General features: G+C 57.9%; 2 protein-coding genes across 3 annotated transcripts; one reads left to right on the plus strand and one right to left on the minus strand.

Moving 5' to 3' along the window:
- Nucleotides 1–7,117: 7,117 nt before the first annotated feature.
- Nucleotides 7,118–8,384, plus strand: GPR62 (G protein-coupled receptor 62). The gene is made up of 2 exons (XM_036266324.1): nt 7,118–7,177; nt 7,260–8,384. Exon 2 carries the CDS (start codon nt 7,284–7,286, stop codon nt 8,382–8,384), a length of 1,101 nt encoding a protein of 366 aa, XP_036122217.1. The 5' UTR covers nt 7,118–7,177; nt 7,260–7,283.
- Nucleotides 8,385–9,030: 646 nt separating this feature from the next.
- On the minus strand, nt 9,031–19,688 carry PCBP4 (poly(rC) binding protein 4). Of its 2 annotated transcripts, none has more exons than XM_036266866.1 (14): nt 19,535–19,687; nt 18,838–18,943; nt 12,565–12,709; nt 12,384–12,407; nt 12,243–12,275; nt 11,939–12,055; nt 11,639–11,770; nt 11,348–11,476; nt 11,076–11,150; nt 10,866–10,910; nt 10,728–10,791; nt 10,560–10,612; nt 10,303–10,472; nt 9,031–9,908 (listed from the first exon to the last, which is right to left on the minus strand). In XM_036266866.1, exons 3-14 carry the CDS (start codon nt 12,643–12,645, stop codon nt 9,620–9,622), a joined length of 1,212 nt encoding a protein of 403 aa, XP_036122759.1. In that variant the 5' UTR covers nt 12,646–12,709; nt 18,838–18,943; nt 19,535–19,687; the 3' UTR covers nt 9,031–9,619. The 2 variants fall into 2 exon arrangements, with proteins under 2 accessions (XP_036122759.1, XP_036122760.1); XM_036266867.1 differs by having other exon boundaries at nt 9,043–9,908; nt 10,303–10,445; nt 19,535–19,688.
- Nucleotides 19,689–19,811: the final 123 nt, after the last annotated feature.

A 19,811-nucleotide genomic window follows, 5' to 3' on the forward strand; every position in this document is an offset into this window, starting at 1 on the left:
CACGTTCTAAAGGAGCTGAGCATGTACCCCAGGGGCCCAGCTCTGCCATCGTGAATGGATGCCTGTTAGCACCCCAGTTGACCCAATCCAGACAGGAGGGTGTGGGTGCCAGAGAGCAGGTCAGGACCCAGCTGAAGGTCACATACAGCATCTAGTCATCATTTCTCCTTCGTTCCCTTTGATCTGAAACCATTTCTCAGCCTTTTTTATCTACCATGACTTTGATATTCTTGACACTCCTGAGGTTAGGACCAGTCGTTTTATAATATATCTTCCTTGAATTGTCTGATGCTTTGTCATGATTAGGTTCAGGTACTATGGTTTGAGTGGGAAAATAACCTACATGAATGATGTCTCCTCGGGGCAATCTGTCAGGAGGGACACGTCCCCTTGGTTGGTGACGTGAACTTTGATTGCTTAATTAAGGTAGTGGCTCCATACTAGGTCTCTTCACTGGAATGTTACCATTTCTCTCCTTTGTAATCAGTAATCTGTGGGCAAATGTTTTGAGGTGTAAACGTTCCATTCCTCATCCTCTGTCACCCACCAACCCAAAAATCCACTGGTTTTTACTTAAATCAGTAACTTGAACCCATTTTCACAAAGATGGTTGCAAATGAAGTTTTCAAATTCCTTTCTTTCTTTTTTTATTTTTTTTTCTCTTTATTGATTTTAGAGAGGAAGAGAGAGACAGAAACATCAATAAGAGAGAACATCAATTGGCCGCCCCCTCATGCCCCCTATTGGGGATGGGGCCCACAACTTGGGCATGTGCCCCCGCTCATGGTGCATGGGTCAACGCTCAACCACTGAGCCACACTGGCCAGGCCAATATTTAATTAATATTCCCATTTCTTTATTATCAGTATGGACCTGTGGGTTCTTGTTGTAGGCCATGGGTTAAAATCGTTGCTGTCATCTTTATTTGGAGCCTCAGGTCATCCCAGATTTGGCACACAGAGTCTTTCAAGCTGACTTCCATGCCTCCCTTATTGCTGAGCATTTCCTCCCTTCCTGGCATCATAAGATGTTCCAGGCTCATCCTGCACAATCCTGGAACCAGCCATTTCTCCAGGGAGCCCTAGTTCCCTAGAGTAGGAAATGGTATTTAGAGTCCATGATCTGGGGAGTAGGTATGCTTTTCGGTACTGGGTGTCATAGTTTTTTGTTTTGTTTTTTATCCTCACCCGAGGATATTTTTCCATTTTTTGTACAGATAGAGTGGGAGGGAGAGAGAGGAAGGGAGAGAGAGAGAGAAACATCGATGTGAAGGGACACATCAAGTGGCTGCCACCCGCATGACCAACCAGGACCGGGGACAAACTGCAACCGAAGTACGTGCCCTTAGCGGGAACCGAACCCGGGTCTCTCTAGACCGCAGGCCGACGCTCTAACCGCTGAGGCAAACTGGCCAGGGCTCATAGTTGTTTTTTTTAATGCTGGGAAGTCTAGCCCTGGCCCGAGGACCAGAGAGTCCCGGGTTCGGTTCCCGCTAAGGGCACGTACCTTGGTTGCAGTTTGTCCCCAACCCCAGTTGGGGTTGTGTGGGTGGCAGCCACTTGATGTGTCTCTCTCACATTGATGTTCCTCTCTCTCTCTTCCCCCTCTCACTCTCCCAATCTATCTGAAGATAAATGCAAAAAATGTCCTTGGGTAAGGATAAAAATAAAAAAAATTAAATGCTGGGAAGTATATATATGTAAACAAACAAGCACATCTACCTCTAGCTCTTCCTCCAGCTCTCACCCAACACCACAGGCTTCTTTCATTCGTCCCCAGGTCCATATCTATACTTCCCTTCCCGAAGAGTAAGAGTCTTGGTTTCCATCAACATCATTGCATTTACTTGTTCACTCAATCCCACACAAAAAGGAGATTCAGAATCGTTATACCCAGGCCACTGTGAAGAGTAAACTTTCTAAGCCGAGCTCAAGATTTACTGAATCTTCTTCAAGAGGATCATTTTGTCTTTAGACTGAGGTCAATGAGTTTAAAACAGTTGAAATGTTACTTGGATTAGTTAGTTATTTCCCTCCAGTGGGGTTGTTATTCACTTGAAATACAGGTAGGTTCATTTCTTTCTGTTTAATTCACCTCTCGGAGGTTTTCCTCATCTTCATTGATTTGTTTTTAAATACACAGAACATTTACATAGTTTCAAAAAGTCCAATCTATACAAAAATAGTGCTCAGGCCCTGGCCAGTTTGGCTCAGCGGTTAGAGCGTCGGCCTGCGGTCCGGAGAGACCCGGGTTCGGTTCCCGCTAAGGGCACGTACTTCGGTTGCAGTTTGTCCCCGGCCCTGGTTGGTCGTGCGGGTGGCAACCACTTGATGTGTCCCTTCACGTCGATGTTTCTCTCTCTCTCTCCTTCCTCTCTCTCCCTCCCACTCTATCTGTACAAAAAATGGAAAAATATCCTCGGGTGAGGATAAAAAAAAAAAAAAGATAGTGCTCAGAAGAGTGTTCATCCCCAACCCCTTCACTCCATCCCACCCATCTGCTGTAGGAAGCCAGTTTCTGGTTTATACTTCATCTGGTGCTTTTTGGTAAATTAAGAAAAAAAAAAAAAACAGTTACACTACAAAGCTTATTAATTTAGTTGAATGACGTTAGAGGAACATACACTCTCCAAAGCACTCTAGTCCCCTTCCCTCCCTACCGCCTTCCCCAATCCATTTTCTTTTTTTTTTTCTTTTCTTCTTAAACTTATCTTTATTGTTGAATGTATTACAGATGTCCACTTTTTCTCCCATTGACCCCCTCCTCCCCGTTCCTTCTCCCTCCTGCCTTCCCCACACTATTGTCTGTGTCCATTGGTTATGCATATATGCATAAAAGTTCTTTGGTTTATCTCTTCTGCCCTCCCTCCCCCATTCCCTTTGGGTTTCATCTAAAAGCCAATTTGTACTTCTTAATTCCTTCATCTTCACCCATCCGCCAGCCCCTTCCCATGTGGCAACCAACAAAAAGTTCTCTGTATCTATAAATCTGTTTCTGTTTTGCTTGCTCATTTTGTTTGTAGATTCTATCGTTGATAGATAAGTATTTATTGCCATTTTATTGTTCATACTTTTGTTCTTCTTCTTCGAGAAGACTCGTGAACATTTCATTTAACACTGGTTTGGTGGTGATGAACTCCTCTAGCTTTTTCTTGTCTGGGAAACTCTTTATATATCCATGGATTCTAAATGATAGCTTGCAGGATAGAGTGATCTTGGTTGTAGGTTGTTGCTTTTCATCACTTTCAATATCTCTTGCCACTCCTTTCTGGCCTACAAAGTTTCTTTTGAGACATTAACTGACAGTCTTATGGGAGCTCCCTTGGAGGTAACTAACTGCTTTTCTCTTGCTGCTTTTAAGATTCTGATTGTCTTTAACCTTTGGCATGTTGATGATGATGTATCTTGGTGTGGGCCTCTTGGGGTTCATCTTGTTTGGGGCTCTCTGTGCTTCCAGGACTTATATGTCTGTTTCCTTCACCAAGTTAGGGAAATTTTTGGTCATTATTTTTTCAAATAGGTTTTCAATTTCTTGCTCTCTCTCTTCTCCTTCTGGCACCTCCACAATGTGAATGTTGGTATGTTTGAAGTTGTCCCAGAGGCTCACTAACCTCATTTCTTTTTTTCTATTCTTTGTTCTGATTAGATGTCTTTTGCTTCCTTGTATTCCAAAACGATGGTTTGCTTTTCCCTCTAAATTATTCTTTATTTCAGTTAGTGCATCCTTCATTTCTGACTGGTCCTTATTTTCTCCTCTTGAGGTTCTCACTAAGTCCCTTGACATTCTCAGTAAGTTCCTGAGCATCCTTATAGCTAGTGTTTTGAACTCTGCATCTGTTAGATTGCTTATCTCCCATTTCATTTAGTTCTTTTCCTGGAGATTTGTTCTGTTGTTTCATTTGGGACATGTTTCTTTGTCTCCCCATTTTGGCTGCCTCCCTGTGTTTGTTTCTATGTATTAGGTAGAGTTGCTATGTCTCCTAGGCTTCCTAGGGTGGCCTATTGTAGTAGGTGTCCTGCAGGGTCCAGTGGCACAGCCTCCCTGGTCACCTCAGCTGGCCTTCGTGGTGCACCCCTTGTGTGGGCTATCCACCCTTCTGTTGTAATTGAGTCTTGATTGCTGTTGGCATGTCTGGGAGGGATTCACTCAGGCTGATCAGCTGCATGGACTGCCTGTGCCCACTGACCTCTGACTCCCTTGGAGGATCAGCTGTAAAAGGCCCACCACATAGAGCAAGACTTACTTCAGCAGGGCTCTCATAACCAGTGAGTCCTTGAGTGTGTCACTTGTGGAGGTGGTTGGGTGGTGGTGCTCTGACATGGTCTGAAGTTGTCGCTGGTGTGCTGGCTCAGGGGCAAGGACTGCCACTGCCTGTGTTCTATCCGGGGCCACTGGGCGTAAGATACAAAGCAATCTACTGATGGCTGCTTCTTGTGCTGGTCTTGGAGGTTCCCAGGCAACGCCAAGCTGTGAACCAAGGCTGGCTGCTTCTAGTTCTGGGGCCAGTCAGCTAGAAGTATGGGGCTCGCTGAGGCCAGGTGCTGTTTGTTAAAATAATTTAGGAAAATCTGAAGCAGGACCCAAGACAGTCCATCCTATGGTAAAGCCACCAGAAACAGCTTGGGTGGGCCTGAAAGTTGAGTGGGGCAGGGCCTTAGGAATCACCAGGGTGGGGCAAACAGTGTGAGCCAGGTTGCTGTATCCCAGATACTGAGCAAATCTGATTGCCCTGTGGGGGAAGGGCTCACCAAAGGCACAATGGCTTCTACCAGCATGTCTGTGCGGGAGAAAGCTGCCTCTCCAGCCCTCTCCCCTATGCCAAACAATTCAGTTCTTGTTGGTATGTCTCTGGTGCCTTTCAAGCTACCTACCCCATGCTGGAGCCTGGGGGGAGCGGGTCTGAGTAAGTCCATGCTCTGGCCCTTTAAGAGGAACTGCCTGGGACTCCAAAAGCCTCAGCCTCCCTCAGCCTCAGTTCCTGCTGGTCTTTATAGCCAGAAGTTATGAGGCCTTCTTTTCCTGGTACTGGAACTCTGAGTTGGGGGGCCTGGTGTGGGATGGGGACCCCTTGCTCCTCAGGGAGGACCTTAAGTTGGGTATCCCTCTTGATTTTTTTTTATCACACATGGGTGTGGGACCAGCCTAGCCACACCTCCACCCCCCACCCCACCCCAGTCTCCATGTGGCTTCTTCTTTAATTTTGTAATTACAGGACTTCCATTCAGCTCGATTTCACATGGTATGAATGACCTTGTTCTGTAGTTTAGTTGTAATATTGATGTGTTGTGGGAGGAGGCGATACCGCGTTTACCTACACCCAGTCCATTTTCTCACTTGCTATTCCTGCCAGGCCTTGCTGAGCCCTCCCAGGCCCTAGTGGCTCAGGGGCTGCCCCAGGCCGGCAGGCTTAACCGAGCAGGGAGAAGGCCAATGCCTTCTCTTCCTCCTAATTAAAAGCCTCAAAAATCCAGCTTCACCTCCTAGATGTGAATGCCCACATTCAAGCTGTGAACAGAATCTAGGAAGCAGGTAACCTGGGTTCCGGGTACAAGTCAGCTGCGTGATCTGGGACACATTCCTTCCCTGTCTGGGCACCAGCTTTCTCATCTGAATAATGGAGAATTGGGCTGGCACCCTTTATTTTTTTTATTTATTTATTTTTTTTATCCTCACCCGAGGACATTTTTCCACTTTTTGTTCAGATAGAGCGGGAGAAAGAGAGAGGAAGAGAGAGAGAGAGAGAAACATCGATGTGAAGGGACACATCGAGTGGCTGCCACCCACACGACCAACCAGGGCCGGGGACTAACTGCAACCGAAGTACGTGCCCTTAGCGGAAACCAAACCCGGGTCTCTCTGTACCGCAGGCCGACGCTCCACCCGCTGAGCCAAACCGGCCAAGGTGGGATGGCACCCTTTAAACCGCAGCAGAAAGTGAGTCAAACCTAGAGGTCCGTGCCCTAATCCCTACCACCTAGAACTGTACTGATACTGACCATGTGCCTGTGATGAGTTTTGGGGGCACGAGCGTGAGCAAGACAGACAAGGTCCCTGTTCTCGCGGGGTTTGCATTCTAGTAAAACAGGCTCTAAACAAGCACGTGCACAGGTATGAAATACAGTGTCAGGTAGGAAAAGTGCCAGGAAGAAAAATAAAGCAGGCAAAAGGATCTGCGATGGGAAGGTGGAATGATCTCAGAAGAGTTCGATGGTCAATGAAGGCCGCTCTCAAGCAGAGGCCTGAAGGAGGTGAGGGGACAAGCCATGGACAGATCTGAGGAAAGGACGTTCTGATGGAGGAAACAGCAATGTGAAGATCCTGAGGTGGAAACCAGTTCCACACGTGGGAGGACCAGCAAGGTGACTGCTACCGCGGGGCGCAGGGAGCTAAGAAGGAGGGTGCAGTCAGAGAGATGGGGAGAGTCTATGCCGATGTTGGAAGCTCTTAGAGGGCTGAGAGCAGGGTCATGGCCTGATCTGATTTTTTAGAAGGATCCGCTTCCTCCGCTGCGCAGAGTGGACTGTAGGGTGGGTGTGCATCAGTCAAGATCCAGCCAGCAAATCAGAAACCACTCTAGGTATGCCAGACAAGAGGAATTTGATACAGGAAGGAACGGAACCACAAAGGGGGATGGTGAGGCAACCCAAAGATTAGCAACAGCAGGAGTTGCTACCACTCTTAGGTTGGAGCGATAATGGAAGGAAATGGTATCCCAGTGGCCCAGGGCAGGGTCACCCTCCCGCAGCCAGAACCACAGAAAGGGCTCCTGAGAGAGAGACGTGGAAAGCTCCAGGCTGAGGCGAGCGGGGAAAGAGCCTGGCTTCCCCAGCTTCCACCCCCTTCTGTCCTTCTCCAGACTCCAGCTTGTGCCTGCTCTGGGCTCCCTCCAGAGGCACCCCTAGCACTTCCCCAGTGCAGCCTCCAGCCTCCAGCCTCCACCAGCTGGCAGCTGCTAGGACCCAGGGGGCTGGCGCCAGGCCCTGCCCCTCCCTTGCCAACTCTGTGTCTGTAAAGGGCAACATCAGAGTGACAGCCAGTCCCATCTCCAGCAGAGGCTGAGCTGCTGGGGCAGAGGAGAGAGCCACAGTCCCAGCCTTGCACCCCTCCATGGGGCAGGCCAAGCCTCCAAGAGGATGGGGGCCTGGACAGTAGGGCCAGAGCCTGGGCAACCTATGAGGTGAGGGGCCGGAGGAACCACGGATGGGTGATGGGAATGGGGGAGGGGGAGAGGGCATTCCATTTCACTTTCTGCCTCCCAGCACAGGCTGAAGTCTGAACGCTCCATGGCCAACGCCACAAGGTTCATGGCCACGGAAGTCACTGGCTCCATGGGGTTGATCCTGGCGGCGGTCCTGGAGGCGGCAGCCCTGCTGGGCAACGGCGCCCTGATGGTGGTGGTGCTGCGCACACCTGGACTACGCGAGACGCTGTACCTGATGCACCTGTGCATCGTGGACCTGCTGGCGGCCGCCTCCATCATGCCGCTGGGCCTGGTGGCCGCGCCGCCGCCCGGGCTGGGCCACGTGCGCCTGGGCCCGGGTCCCTGCCGCGCCACGCGCTTCTTCTCGGCCGCGCTGGTGCCCGCCTGCACGCTCGGCGTGGCCGCGCTGGGGCTGGCGCGCTGCCGCTTCATCGTGCACCCGCTGCGGCCCGGCGCGCGCCCTGCGCCCGCCCTGGTGCTCACGGCCGTGTGGGCCGCGGCGGCGCTGCTGGGCGCGCTCGCCCTGCTCGGGCCGCCGCCCGCGCCGCCGCCCGCGCCAGCCCGCTGCTCCGTGCTGACCGGGGGCCTGGGGCCCTTCCGGCCGCTCTGGGCGCTGCTGGCGTTCGCGCTGCCCGCCTTCCTGCTGCTGGGCGCGCACGGCAGCATCTTCCTGGTGGCGCGGCGCGCTGCCCTGCGGCCCCCGCTGCCCCCGCCGCCCCCGCGCGGCGCCCGGCTGCGCTCCGACTCCCTGGAGAGCCGCCTCTCCATGCTGCCCGCCCTCCGGCCTCGACTTCCCGGGGGCAAAGCGGCCCTGGCCCCCGCGCTCGCCCTGGGCCAGTTCGCAGCCTGCTGGCTGCCCTACGGCTGTGCGTGCCTGGCCCCCGCCGCGCAGGCCGCGAAGGCCGAGGTGGCCGTCACCTGGGTCGCCTACTCCGCCTTCGCGGCGCACCCCTTCCTGTACGGTCTGCTGCAGCGCCCCGTGCGCCGGGCGCTGGGCCGCCTTGTTCGCCAAGCGCGGCTCAGGTGCCCGCGGGCCCGCACGCTGCGGGCCTGGCACCCGAGGTCGCTCCTGCGGCACCTCCAGGGACCCCCAGAGGGCCCTGCCCTAAGACCTTCTGAGGCACCAGAACAAGACCCCAATTTGGCAGGAGGGGAGAGCCTCGGCATGCCGAAGACTACCTGAGAGAGGACCTGTCTCATACACTGGACTGGGACTGGAGAAAGGGAGGTGGTACCAAGAGGACCAGCCAGTCTCCTGCACAGGTGGTAGCAGGTGCCTGGCCTAGGCTTCTGGCTCTGGAACGGGAGAAAGGGGGCCTGACACCTGGTAAGGCCCAGAGGCTTCTGGGAGTAGGCATCCCTGCATGGCCTTGTGCACAGACCTACCCTTCCCTAACCTTCATTTTTCCCATCTGGACTCCGGACCGTCTCTAAGAACTTCTCCAGCTTAGGTGGATGGCCCCCAGGCCAGGAAGAAGCAGAGGTGGGCAGAATCCCAAAGAGGACCCTCAGGGCTCACAGCCAAAGGGATGGGCCACGCAGGGCAGGGTGGGTTGCAGCCACGCAGGAGGAACCCACGGAAAGACTCAGACTTCCCTGACATCTGCACTGGAGAGAGGCCGGACCAAACTACTGGGTCTCCTCCATCAGCTTCGAAACTGCCCAGAAGCAACTGGATCAGTTGGGTGCTAGAGGCAGGAGGCTGGACATGCCCTCCAGGAGGTCCTGAAGCCCCACACTAGGGCTGGTGGATTCACAGGTGGGGGTCCTCTGGGGCCAGCTGCACCCATTTTCTTGAAGTTTTGCCAACACCCACAGTGTTTCACAGCTTCCTGGTCTCAGAATATTTATTCAAAAACAGGAATTGAAAAAACTGTACAGTGTCTGCTGCTGAGAATTCAGCCCTGCCCCCATGTGACTCGCCCAGCTGCCTGGCAGTGCCCCCTCTTGGGGTTGCCCTCTGCCAAGCCCAGCCAGTCCATTCCAGTCAAAAGGGTTATCAGTGGAAGCAGCAGGAATCTGCGAGGAGGTGGGGAGAGAAGCATGGCTCCCAGCCACCCCCAGCCCTCCTCCCTGATCCCCACAAAGGGGCAGTAGGCTGGGAAGCCCTAAGGGATGGGGAGTGCATGAGTGATCCCCAAAGTGGGGGCACTAAGGATGCTCCCTGCATCCAAGCACAGAGCTAGAGGGGGTGGAGCCCCCCGCCTGGGGCTACCACAGCTCCCAGAACCCTGGGCCAGAGACTGCACCCACTCAGCACAGGGACTTCCACAGACCGGGCCAGGCAGGGGTGCATCCATGCTTCTGAGCATTAGTGGTGTTTGGGAGCCCAGGCTGGAGTCTCCCTGGGCAGGTAGAATGCAGGGGCAGCCCCTGCCGGCGGTCCTGCCTGCGCCTGCGCCTGTGCCTCAGCCGGCCTCAGTAGGGCGAGAATTTCTGCCGCTCAGCTTTCTTGCTCCCATTGGCCGCTGCCATCTTGGCAGTGTAGGCCGCCAAGCCCGGCGGCGGCCCTGGGGAGGCAGGTGGTAGAGCCAAGAAGGGCACAGGCTTGAGGCCGATGAAGTTGGACAGGGAGATGGCGTAGGGCGTGCCCAGCAGGCCTGGGGGAGCCGTGGGCAGGGCCGTCAGGGGCGGCGAGAAGGGGGTAGACAGGTCTGCGGGGGCTGAGCTGGGCGTCCCCCCAGAGGTAGACTTGGCCGTTTCTAGACTGGAGAGAGGGATATGGGGGGAGATGAAGGAGACGGTGGGGTAAGAGGGTACAATGAAGGCAAAATCAGGAGTGAGATTAGATGAACAACAGAAGAGAATGGAGAACAGCGACGCAGGTGGACACGTTTGGGGAGGAGATGGGAAAGGTGGAAGGACCGGGATGAAAGAACGGACAGCAGATACTGTACAGGTTGGGGGAGAAATGGGGAGGCCGAACGCCCAGGGCACAGAGCCAGAGGACAGAGCCAGAGCACACAGGGGTGGATGTACGGGGAAGATGGGCATCATGGAGGGAGTGAGGCAGAGGAGGGACCCAGACAGAGAGGTCATCTTTCCCCACCCCACCTGTGCCCTTCTCAGGCAGGTAAGCCCCCACCCCAGCCCCCACTCACCAGGCAGTGATGAGGTACTGAGCCAGAGCAATGGAGACCGGCGAGCCAGTGATGGTCACGTGCCGCTCACCCGCACCCTCCGCTTGGTTCCCGATCTTGATATGTGCCCCTGACATCTGCCGGATCTCACTGATCTTGCTGCCCTGGCGCCCGATCACGCAGCCAATCAGCTGGGGGGAGGGCGGAATTCAACCCTAGGCAAGGCCCAGACCCCTGGGTCCCCTCCCCACCCTCAAACCATCCCATCCCCTGCTCACATCATTGGGGACCAAGAACTCCTGGGAGCTGGTCTGTGCGCCAGGATCCAGTCCTAGGGAGAAGAGGGGTTAGGTGTGGTTCCGGGCCTTTCCTGCCTCCCCACACCCACCCCAGGGGGCTGCCTGGCCCCTTGGGATCTGCCCCTGCCTCCTGCAGGGGCTGCTCACCTGGCACCATGCCCGGTGAGGCAAAGGGGACTGCGTGGCCCGAGAGCTGCTGGAGCTTGGTGACCTGTGCCAAAGAAGAGGGGCCAGAAATCAGAGGACGCTGGGTTCAGGAGGGGTGCCTGGGCTGTGGCCACTCACCTCAGCTGGGGTCACAGCCCCATACTGACTCTGGACGGAGAAGCCCTGTGGGGACAAAGTGGGTGAAAGAGCGTTACTGTGACAGGTCCGGACAGTCTGGCCAGAGTCACTCCTCCCTGCCTCTCCCTGGACCCCCAATTCCTCCTTCCATCCCCTCCACCATTTCAATCCCCTCTTCCAATAATGCTTCCACCCTCTGCTGCCCCTCACCTGGTTAGCGGAGAGAAGGACGGTACCTAAGGAAAGGCTTGGGTGGTACGGGATAGTGGCTCCTTTGGGTGGGGACTGGAAGGCACAAATGGGGCAGTCCTATCAGGACCCTCTGGGCCACCCTGACCTCACAAGGCTCCTCCCCATGGCCCCAGGGAGATGCATCCCTGCTGCCCGCCCTGCCCCCACCTGGTGTCACATGCATAGAGTTCAGGACTGACAAGACAGGCCCGGGGCCCAGCCCTGCCCCCTCCCCTGCCCCCGAACAGAACCTCCAGGATAACAGCACAGATCTGGCGCACACACAGGATGATGGCATCAGGCACCCCAGACACTGTAACAGCACGCTCTGTGGAGTTGGGGAGCAGGTCCCCTGCCACCTGCACCTGGGCACCTGTAGTCTGCAAGCAGAGAACAGGGGCCACTTCTGTTTGCTCCCATAGCCCAGAGCAGGGCTGCTCGGGCTCAGAGCTCCCCAGGGGATGGGAAGCCATAAGCCTCGGTCCTCTCTGGCGATTGGAGGGTGGGACTTCCTGGGGGGGGGCGTATCCCCTTCTGCTCACCTCTCGGATCTCCTTGATCTTAGTGCCAGCCTTCCCAATCAGCGAGCCACACTGGCTGGCAGGGATGACAAGGCGCAGGGTCACTGGAGGCCTGGAGACAGTCCCACCATTTGCAGGAGCAGAGCAGAGGTCCTGGGCAAGAAGACTGTGGGTTGACCCTGCACCCCTGCTGCTCCCCCACCCTGGAAGGAAGCCCTCCCCCAGTCCCACTCGAATTCGAGAACCCTGCCTGCGCTCCAGTAGCAAGAGCCCTGCTCCTCCCAGGGAACCAGCCCCGGCCCCACCCCCGCCTTCACACACCTCATCGAGCTTGAAGGCGATCATGGAGACTGCGTGGAAGACAGCCGCCGTAGACCCGGTGATGGTGGTGATGCGCTCGGGGCAGGAGCCCTCGGAGATGGTGATCCGGGCGCTGCTCTGCGGGTACAGGACAAGCGCCGGGCAGCGGGGCTCCTTCTTCACTTTCTCGCCAGCAGCCCATCTGGTCTGCCCCACTCACAGGCCCCAGCAAAGCTGGACACCGCCACCCTCCGGGAGCACTCGCTGGGTCTCGCTTCCCTTCCAAACCAGGTGGCCGGGGCTCCTCCCCACACGCCATCCTCACCTGCTCCCGGATCCGTTTCACGGTCTCTCCTTTCTGCAGAAGGAAAAATAGAGGAAGCCTCTTAGCCTGAGCGGTTGGTGCCTCCTCTCCTGGATGGAGGCCTCAGGTTGAAGGGGGCACAAAACAGAACCCAGCACCTACCTTCCCGATGATGCTGCCCACCTCCTGCAAACAAGAGCAGAGTCAGGGTCAGCAATACCCAGGCCCTGCCCCTCCTTCCTACCTGCACTGCCCCATGAGACAGGACACTCCCGCTGACCAGGCCTCGCCTCGCCTCGCCTCGCCCTCCGCCCCTCCCGGGTCCCAGCAGAGACCCCCTCACCTTTCCATGCATCAGCATCCTCAGCGTGAGGGTGATGCTGAGCTCTGGCTCCTCCTCCAGCCCCGCATCTGAGCTGCTCATCCTGCCAGGCGGGGCTGGGGCCACAGCGGCCTGGGGGTGTGTCCACGCTGCGGCCTGGCTGGCTCTGCCAAGGGTGGCAGAAGAGGGTTAAGCAGGAGCCCAGCTCTCTTTCGGCTCCCCCGCCCTTCCACAGGGACCCCGGAGCTGGGCTAGACAAGCTCCCAGAGAAGGGAGATGATGTGGACCCTGAGTTGTTTTTTTTTATCCTCACCCGAGGACACCTTTCTGCATTTTTATCTTCAGATGGAGGGGGAGGGAGAGGGAGGAAGAGAGAGAGAGAAACATCCACATGAGAGAGACATATCGAGTGGCCGCCACCCACACGACCCCAGCCGAGCCAGGGACAAACTGCAACTGAGGCACGTGCCCCCAGCAGGAACTCAACCCAGGCCTCTCTGGTCCATGGGCCGACGCTCCAACCATTGAGCCAAACCAGCCAGGGCTGGAACCTGAGTTTCAATGTCCCACTGCCTGTAGGCAACTCACTAGCTGTGCAACCCTGGACAGCTCATTTAACCCACCTGAGCCTCGGAGGCCTCTGGAAGAAGGGGAAACCAAGTCCTACCCCCAGAGTTATGAGAATTAAAATGAGCTAAGCACATAAGGGGTAGGCACCCAGTCCCCATGAGGATTCTTCCCTTCCCCTTGACCATCAGAAGAAAGAATGAACTAGGAAGCCTCTAGAAGTCCAGAGAAAGGGAGCCTCCTCCTTGGCCTCTGGGAAGAGGGGACCCCTGTGGTTTGGGCCTGGAACAGCCATGGAGGGTTAGGAAGAACAGCGGAAGTGGAGATAGCAAGGCTCTGGGAGGGGCCCTCTTGCCCCTGCCTTCTCTCTGCCTCGAAAGGCTTGGGGGAGCAGGCTGGGAACCCCATCTCCAGAGTCTGATTCTGTGCACCAGTTTGCTGGAGCGGAGGCACCTTGCAGACAGCTCTGAGCAGGGTTCATTCACTGAGTGCAAGGAACAGCGGCCTGCCCCGTGGTTACCCATGCCCTCTCCATGTGCTAAGGAGGTAACCGTCCGGGCTGGCCACATGCCCAGCCTGGAGCACTTTCTACTGGGCCAGAAACAAGCCACTTGGGCGCTCAGTCTCATCAATTTCCTCACCCATAAAATGGAAGGAATGCTTTCCCCTGGGACTGGGTGATGGGTAAGAAAGAGTTTTGGGGGGCTGGGGAATGTCAAGTCTGGTAACTGATGGAGAAAGGAGGAGCCAGAGATTAGCTGCTGGGATTAGCCTGGTCGCCAGCCCTCCCCACCCGACCCCTTTTCAAGTCCTGATTTAATCCTGAACCTTAATCCTGCCTGGAAATCCCTCTCCTCCAGCGGCTGTCTCCCGACAAAGCTCAGCCTTGATGGGGAGCTCACTGGGGGACCAGAACCCAAGGAGGGTCACAGGAAGTGGGACCAACTGGTGCCAAGACTGAGCCAAGACCAGCCCCTAACCCTGCAAATCCCTCCTGCCTGGGAGAACAAGGGGCGAAGGAGGAGGGCCCGACCCGGAGCACTCCGGACCACCTCTGGGCAACTCCCCCCAGCCCCTGCCCTGTCCTGACACGAGGCAAGGGCATGGGGCTCTGTCCAATACCTTCTTCGGAACCCTCCGGCCAGCCAGAGCTGGGCCATGGAGCAGGAAGGGGGCTCCCAGCCTGAGCAGGCCCCTGCATGGCATCAGGCCGGTTTCTTCATTTGTACAATGGGGTGACAACCCTGTCCCCCCAAGCACCTCGTAACTCTCGCCTCCCCAGAACCTGCTCCTCCTCCATTCCAATTTTGCCCGTAGGCTCTCCAGAGGTCAGAGGTCAACTGTGGACACAGGGACTGTGCTCTGTGGACATCCTGGCCGGCCTCGTGCTGGCTGCCCTTGCTAACGTTCCCCAGCTGCCCGCACTCCCCCGCAAAGCACCTGTGATGACGCTTTCTGCCTCGCTGGCCAGCCAAGCCCGGAGCTCCTCGGAGCGAGGACCAAGGCTGATGCCTCTTGTGTCCCCAGAGCTCGGGCCAGAGGCAGGCTGGGGAAGGTGTCTGGGACATACTGGTGAGCTGGACAGACGAATTCACCCAACAGAAAGGGAACCTGATGCCTACAGAGGGTCTGTAACCGGCCCAAGGTCATAGAGAGCTAGGGCATGGTGGACTAGGAAGGTCCTGCCTGCTAGCGCGGGGCTCTGTCACTGGTCCCATCTGAGTCTCAGTCCTCTTCCTAAAGGGGGGGCTCTTCAAAGGTGGGGAGCAGGCTTTAGTAATCTGAGACCCCTGCCTGGCTAGCAGACGTGGGTCGTGTTTAGAAAGGACTGACAACTTGTCTAGAGCCATAGTCTTAAGCTTCAGAATTTTCTGGGTCTCAGGAACCTCTCTGGGGTGGTAACCAGTGGGAGACCCGTCGTCCTCACACCATTTCCACACCATCTCTTAGGGGCCTAAGTTCCAGGGAAAACGGGAGGTCAGAAGGGCTGGACTGCAGCCAGAACTGGGGCTCCTGCCCTGAAAAAGATAAGGTCTGCAATAGAGCCCCGTTGCCCCAAATTCAGTGGGTGACCTTGGCCAGGCCTCACCAGACCTGGATCTGTTTACCTACGGTGCTGTGTGTGTGCATGTGTGTGTGTGTGTGTTTGCACGCAGACGAGGGGTGGGGGTTGTTGCTGGTCTCCCTGTGTCCTTTCTGTTCTGAGGGACCCCCGAGGTCTTTCCTGTCTTTAGGAGAGAACAAGGGGTCCTGACACAGGCCACCCAAATTACTCTCCTAGGAGCCCTAAGAACAAACAGCCCTATTAGGCCCACTGGCTCCCCTCTGCCCTCACTGGGCTCTAGGGAGTTATTTGCTGCTCCAGCCTGGTGGGCCCTGGGTCCCTGCTGGGCCACCCACATGGTAGTCACACCTCATGCCACACTGACCTCCAGCTCACCTCTGGGGGCACCCAGCCCCCTCTAGTCAGCAGGGCTCCCTGGCAGAACATAGCCAGCTCAGACCAGGCCTCTGACCTCCGGTGTTCCCTCCTGCCCCCCAGACCCCTCCCCAGACCCAGTGCCCACTCCTGTCCCTGGCTTCCTGCCACTCAGGCTGGAGGGGGTGGAGGGGGGAGGTGACAGCTGTGTAAGCGATGGTGGCTGCCCCTTCCTGCCCCTCCCCCCCAGCTGTCTCTCTCTCATGACAGCTGCCCAATCAAAGGGCTGGGGGCTTAGCCAGCTCCCCCCACATGCAGGGATCAAGTGTCCACCCTGGCTTTGTTCTGGAGCGAGAACAATCCGGGGGAGGGGAGGGCTCCTGGGGCCAGGCGACTCAAGCAGACTGGCCCGCCCCTTGGGGGATTCCCTGGGCTCGGCTGGCTAGAGCGTCTGGACCAACCAGGGCTTATAGACCCACCTGGGCTGGGGAAAGAGAGGTCCAGTCTCCAAGTTCATCCCCCACCACACATCCCCCACCATCCCCTCAGCACCTTCAACCCCTAACCTAGCAACCTCCTATACCTACTCCCAAAGCAGCCATGCTGGCCACACCCAGTGATGCTGGGGAACGCTTGGGGAGCAGGCTGAGCAGGGCGTGGCAGGGGGCTGGACTGGGCCTGGGGCACTGAGGGGTTCTGACTCCCCTGCCCTTGGCCTTCTCGTGCCCACCATTCCTGCTTAGCCAGGCCTCCGCAAGAACTGCCCCAGCATCCTCAGACTCATGTGCCCAGCCTCGTAGCCTTACAGCCGCCCAGGATGGCCACTCATACCCACATCTTGGGAGAGCCGGGGCAGGAGGGGCCTGCAGGGGAGCAGCCTGGGGTCCACCAGCTCCAGCCTCTGGTTCTTGGCCCAGGGCTGTCTTGTGCACTCAGTACTAGGCAGGGCAGGGAAACTCTGACAACCTGTCTGGGGCCAGAAATACGACAGTCTCCTCAGAGCATCATTAGCACACCCAAGCCCTCCCCAAAGAGTCCGCACAGCCAAGGGAAAACAAGGCAGGCCCAGGTCCAGACTGGGCTCCAGGAAAAAGGGCAGTTTCGTGGTACAGCCCCACCCACTGGTACCCATTCTCTCACCGTCTCACCTAAACTGAGAAAGGTCGCTAGCTTCTATTCTCTGTTCTGGAGATGGTCACTCTGCTGCTCACTAGCCATCCTTGGCTCCCCAGTGCCCAAGGTTGATCTCCATAGACAGGCACTCAAGGGCCTTCACAATCTGGCCCCTGCCAACTTCTCCTGTCTCATCTCCATCCCATCCCCCACACACCAGGCTGCAAAAAACGCCTAACACCTCCAGGCCTCTGGGCCTTTGCCCAGGCTGATCCCAGCTTGAAATGCCCATCCTCCCCACTCTGTCAAAATCCTTCTCAAATGCCACCTCCCCTGTGAAGCCCTTCCCAACCTTCCAAGTCAGATATAATCACTCAGGCCTCTGGGCCCCCCAAAGATATGTCTACAACTCAAGGGAGCCCCGACTGGGCATTTCTTTCCACAACAGAGAGCGGGAGCCGGGACCAAACCCAGTGTGCAGGGAGAAAATGGGTTCCACAGGGCCTGGAGCATTAGGGACCAGAGATGGGACTGAGGGTCCTATAGGAGCTTGGGGCTAAGGGTCCTAGAGAGGGTGGGGTAAGAAGACCCAGGGCACAGGGCACCAGTCACATGAGAGAGCCAGGATCTGCCTGACAGAATTCCCAGGTTCCCCTCCTCGCACCCCCAGCCCCTGTTCCTGCTGTTTCTCTGGGTCTAGGACTCCCAGGGCATGTCACTGGGGTGGAGGATTTACGCTGCGCTTTGAGACTTCTGGGGGCCCAAAGTGGGTCTCCCCAGGGGGGTTGGGGGCTGGAAGAACATCCCGGGTGTGGCACAGATTTCACAAAGCCAGGCTCAGCCAGTCACAGCTGGAAGGGCCTCACCAGAAAGGAACCCGAGGCCCAGAGAGGAAGGGGCTTGTTTGTCAGGCTACATGAGACGCAAGTGGCAGAGCTGGGAGGACCTAGGGGTCCACCTGTACAGCTGAGATCTTTCCCCAAGAGGTCTGCGCCACGGGGCAGATGATGGAGGCTGGGGGTGGGGGCAGTGATGGGAGTAGGAAGGGTGGACAGAGCTTGTCTAGGGACACAGGGTGGGGCAAAGCAAGCCTCCCTTGTGGCCTGGGCCTGCCAGGGTGTGTGGGCCGCCTGCTCCCAGCCCCCCACCCTGAGCATGCAAGAAGAACAATCCCCTTGTGTTTGGGCCGCCTGAGCCTGCATGCTGATGAAGGCTGAGGGTGGGGGCTGGGATGGGGGGTGCCTTGGAGGTTGAGAGGGTTCCAGGGCCTGGAGGAGCTAGGGGACCTTCAGATGGAAAAAGGATAGAATACCAGGTGCTGGCCTGAGACAAAGAGGGTAACCCCAAGAAACAGTGAGGGCCGGACTTGACATTTAAGCTCCTGGGGAGTCCGGGGGTTCGAAGAGCTCTTTGTGGGGAAGGAGGGCCCCTGGGGACACATGCTCTGTTGGTCCAGCATGAAGGTGATCATCCTGAGCTTGGTGGGGACCAATAGCCCCCAATCTGGGAGGAAGGAAATGCAATGAGCTCTGGGTGCATCCCTTGCAGACCACTCCCCAGGATGCTGGGGCCAGGTGGGGCCCTGGGTGCCACAGGTCTCAAGATGGCGGCCTGGGACAGGGGAGTGAGGAGGCAGGCACCAGGTTGGAGTGAGTAGCGGAAGCCCCCATCCCCAAGTACTCCGGCTAAGAAGCCAGGTCAGGGCTGAGGGGCTGAAGAGCCACAGGGCACCAGGGACCACTGTGAACCTCCAATTATCATCTCCACACCCCTGGCTTGGAGGTCTGTGTTGGGCCCCATTAAAGACTGCAGAGAACACGGGAAGGGGTGTGTACGGAGCCAGGAACTGCAGGGGAATGGCAGATGGGGACAGAGATGGAGCAGAACCAGGACCCTGGGCAGGAGATCGGGAGAAGAGCAGGTCCAAAGGACAGAAACAGCAGGTGGGATGAGGGCCTCGAATCTGGGGTCTTAGGTCCAGGAAGCTCCTCCCTGATGTTGGGGGCTCCTCCAGCAGACCAGCGCCCCCCATCTGTACAGGCCTGGGCCCGTGTGGGACAGGGAACGTGTTCCTCGCAGTCTCCCAGTCCTCCAAACCCAGGACCCCGGCCTGTGGTTTCGGGCGCCGGCTCCCGGTCCCCGGCCGAACCCCCAAACTTCGCGGCCCGCGGTGCCCCGCCCGGCCCGCGCCCTACCTCGCTGGGGCTGTCCTGCGGCGGCGGCGGCGGCGCGGCGGCTGGGCCGCTCAGTCCCACATTGTCCCCGGGAGAGGCGGCCGCTCACAACTGCGAGTGACATCAGCTGCGAACAATGAGGGGTTTGACAGGCGCGGAGCCCGGCCGGCCCGGAGCCCGGCTCCGCGCCCCCCCACCCCCACCCCCCGGCCTGCCCGGCCCGGCCCCTCCCCGCCCCCTCCCCGGATCCGATTACAGCGCGGCGGGCCCGCCCCAGTCGCCCCAGTGCCGCAGCCGCCCGCCCCGCCCCGTGCGCCGCGGTGCGCCCCGCTCGGCGGCCGCTTCGGGAGGGCTGGGCGACCCTCCCCGCAGTGCCTCCGGGCCCCGGGGTGGGGGCTCGGGGAGATCGGGCCTGGAGCGGGGCTCCAGCCGCCGTCCTCCCCACACCACCCGCGCTGCGCCCGGCCCCGAGCTCCTTCCGGCCGGGCCGCCTGCCCGGCGCCTCCGCCGACCCCCTGCACCCCCATCTCGGCCCCCGCCCCGCCCCGCTCCGGCTGGGTCCCTGGGAACTCGGGCTTCCACCCTCCGCCGGGCCGAGTTCCCGGGTCTCCGGCTCTGCACCATCCGTCCCCGCGCGGGGCTCTCGCCCGCCAAGACCCGCACCCCTCAGCCACCCGTGGCTTCTGAGAGGCCGGCCCTCGGCCGCCCAGGACATTACCGGATCAGCCGGAGGAGGGCCTGAGCGCGATGTGACCTCGGCACCCCGCCCGCGACTCCCCCAAAGCTACCCCAGAAGCCCTTCTGGGGCGAGGGTCGCAGGGAGGCCGGCGGAGTTGAGTACTCTGGTGGGGAATAGGTAAGCGGTAGGCGGAGGCTCTCCTCCCCCACCGCACCCTCGGCGGCCGCCCCCGGGCAGATCCACCGCCCCCTCTCCGTAATCGGCTCAGCCTGGCCCCACTGACCTCCACCTCCCCGCACAGCTGAGTCTCTTGGCA

The sequence above is a fragment of the Molossus molossus genome, unplaced genomic scaffold (assembly GCF_014108415.1).
Source record: "Molossus molossus isolate mMolMol1 unplaced genomic scaffold, mMolMol1.p scaffold_m16_p_18, whole genome shotgun sequence".
Lineage (NCBI taxonomy): Eukaryota > Metazoa > Chordata > Mammalia > Chiroptera > Molossidae > Molossus > Molossus molossus.

Bases quoted from the DNA above. Each gene is read 5' to 3' on its own strand.
- GPR62 (XM_036266324.1), top strand. From the start codon at position 7,284: ATGGCCAACGCCACAAGGTTCATGGCCACGGAAGTCACTGGCTCCATG.
- PCBP4 (XM_036266866.1), bottom strand. From the start codon at position 12,645: ATGAGCAGCTCAGATGCGGGGCTGGAGGAGGAGCCAGAGCTCAGCATC. The intron at 12,408-12,564 runs GTGAGGGGGTCT...TCTTGTTTGCAG, and splicing joins GGATGCTGATGCATGGAAAG to GAGGTGGGCAGCATCATCGG. The intron at 10,792-10,865 runs GTGAGTGGCCAC...TCTTTGGCACAG, and splicing joins GGGCTGTGACCCCAGCTGAG to GTCACCAAGCTCCAGCAGCT.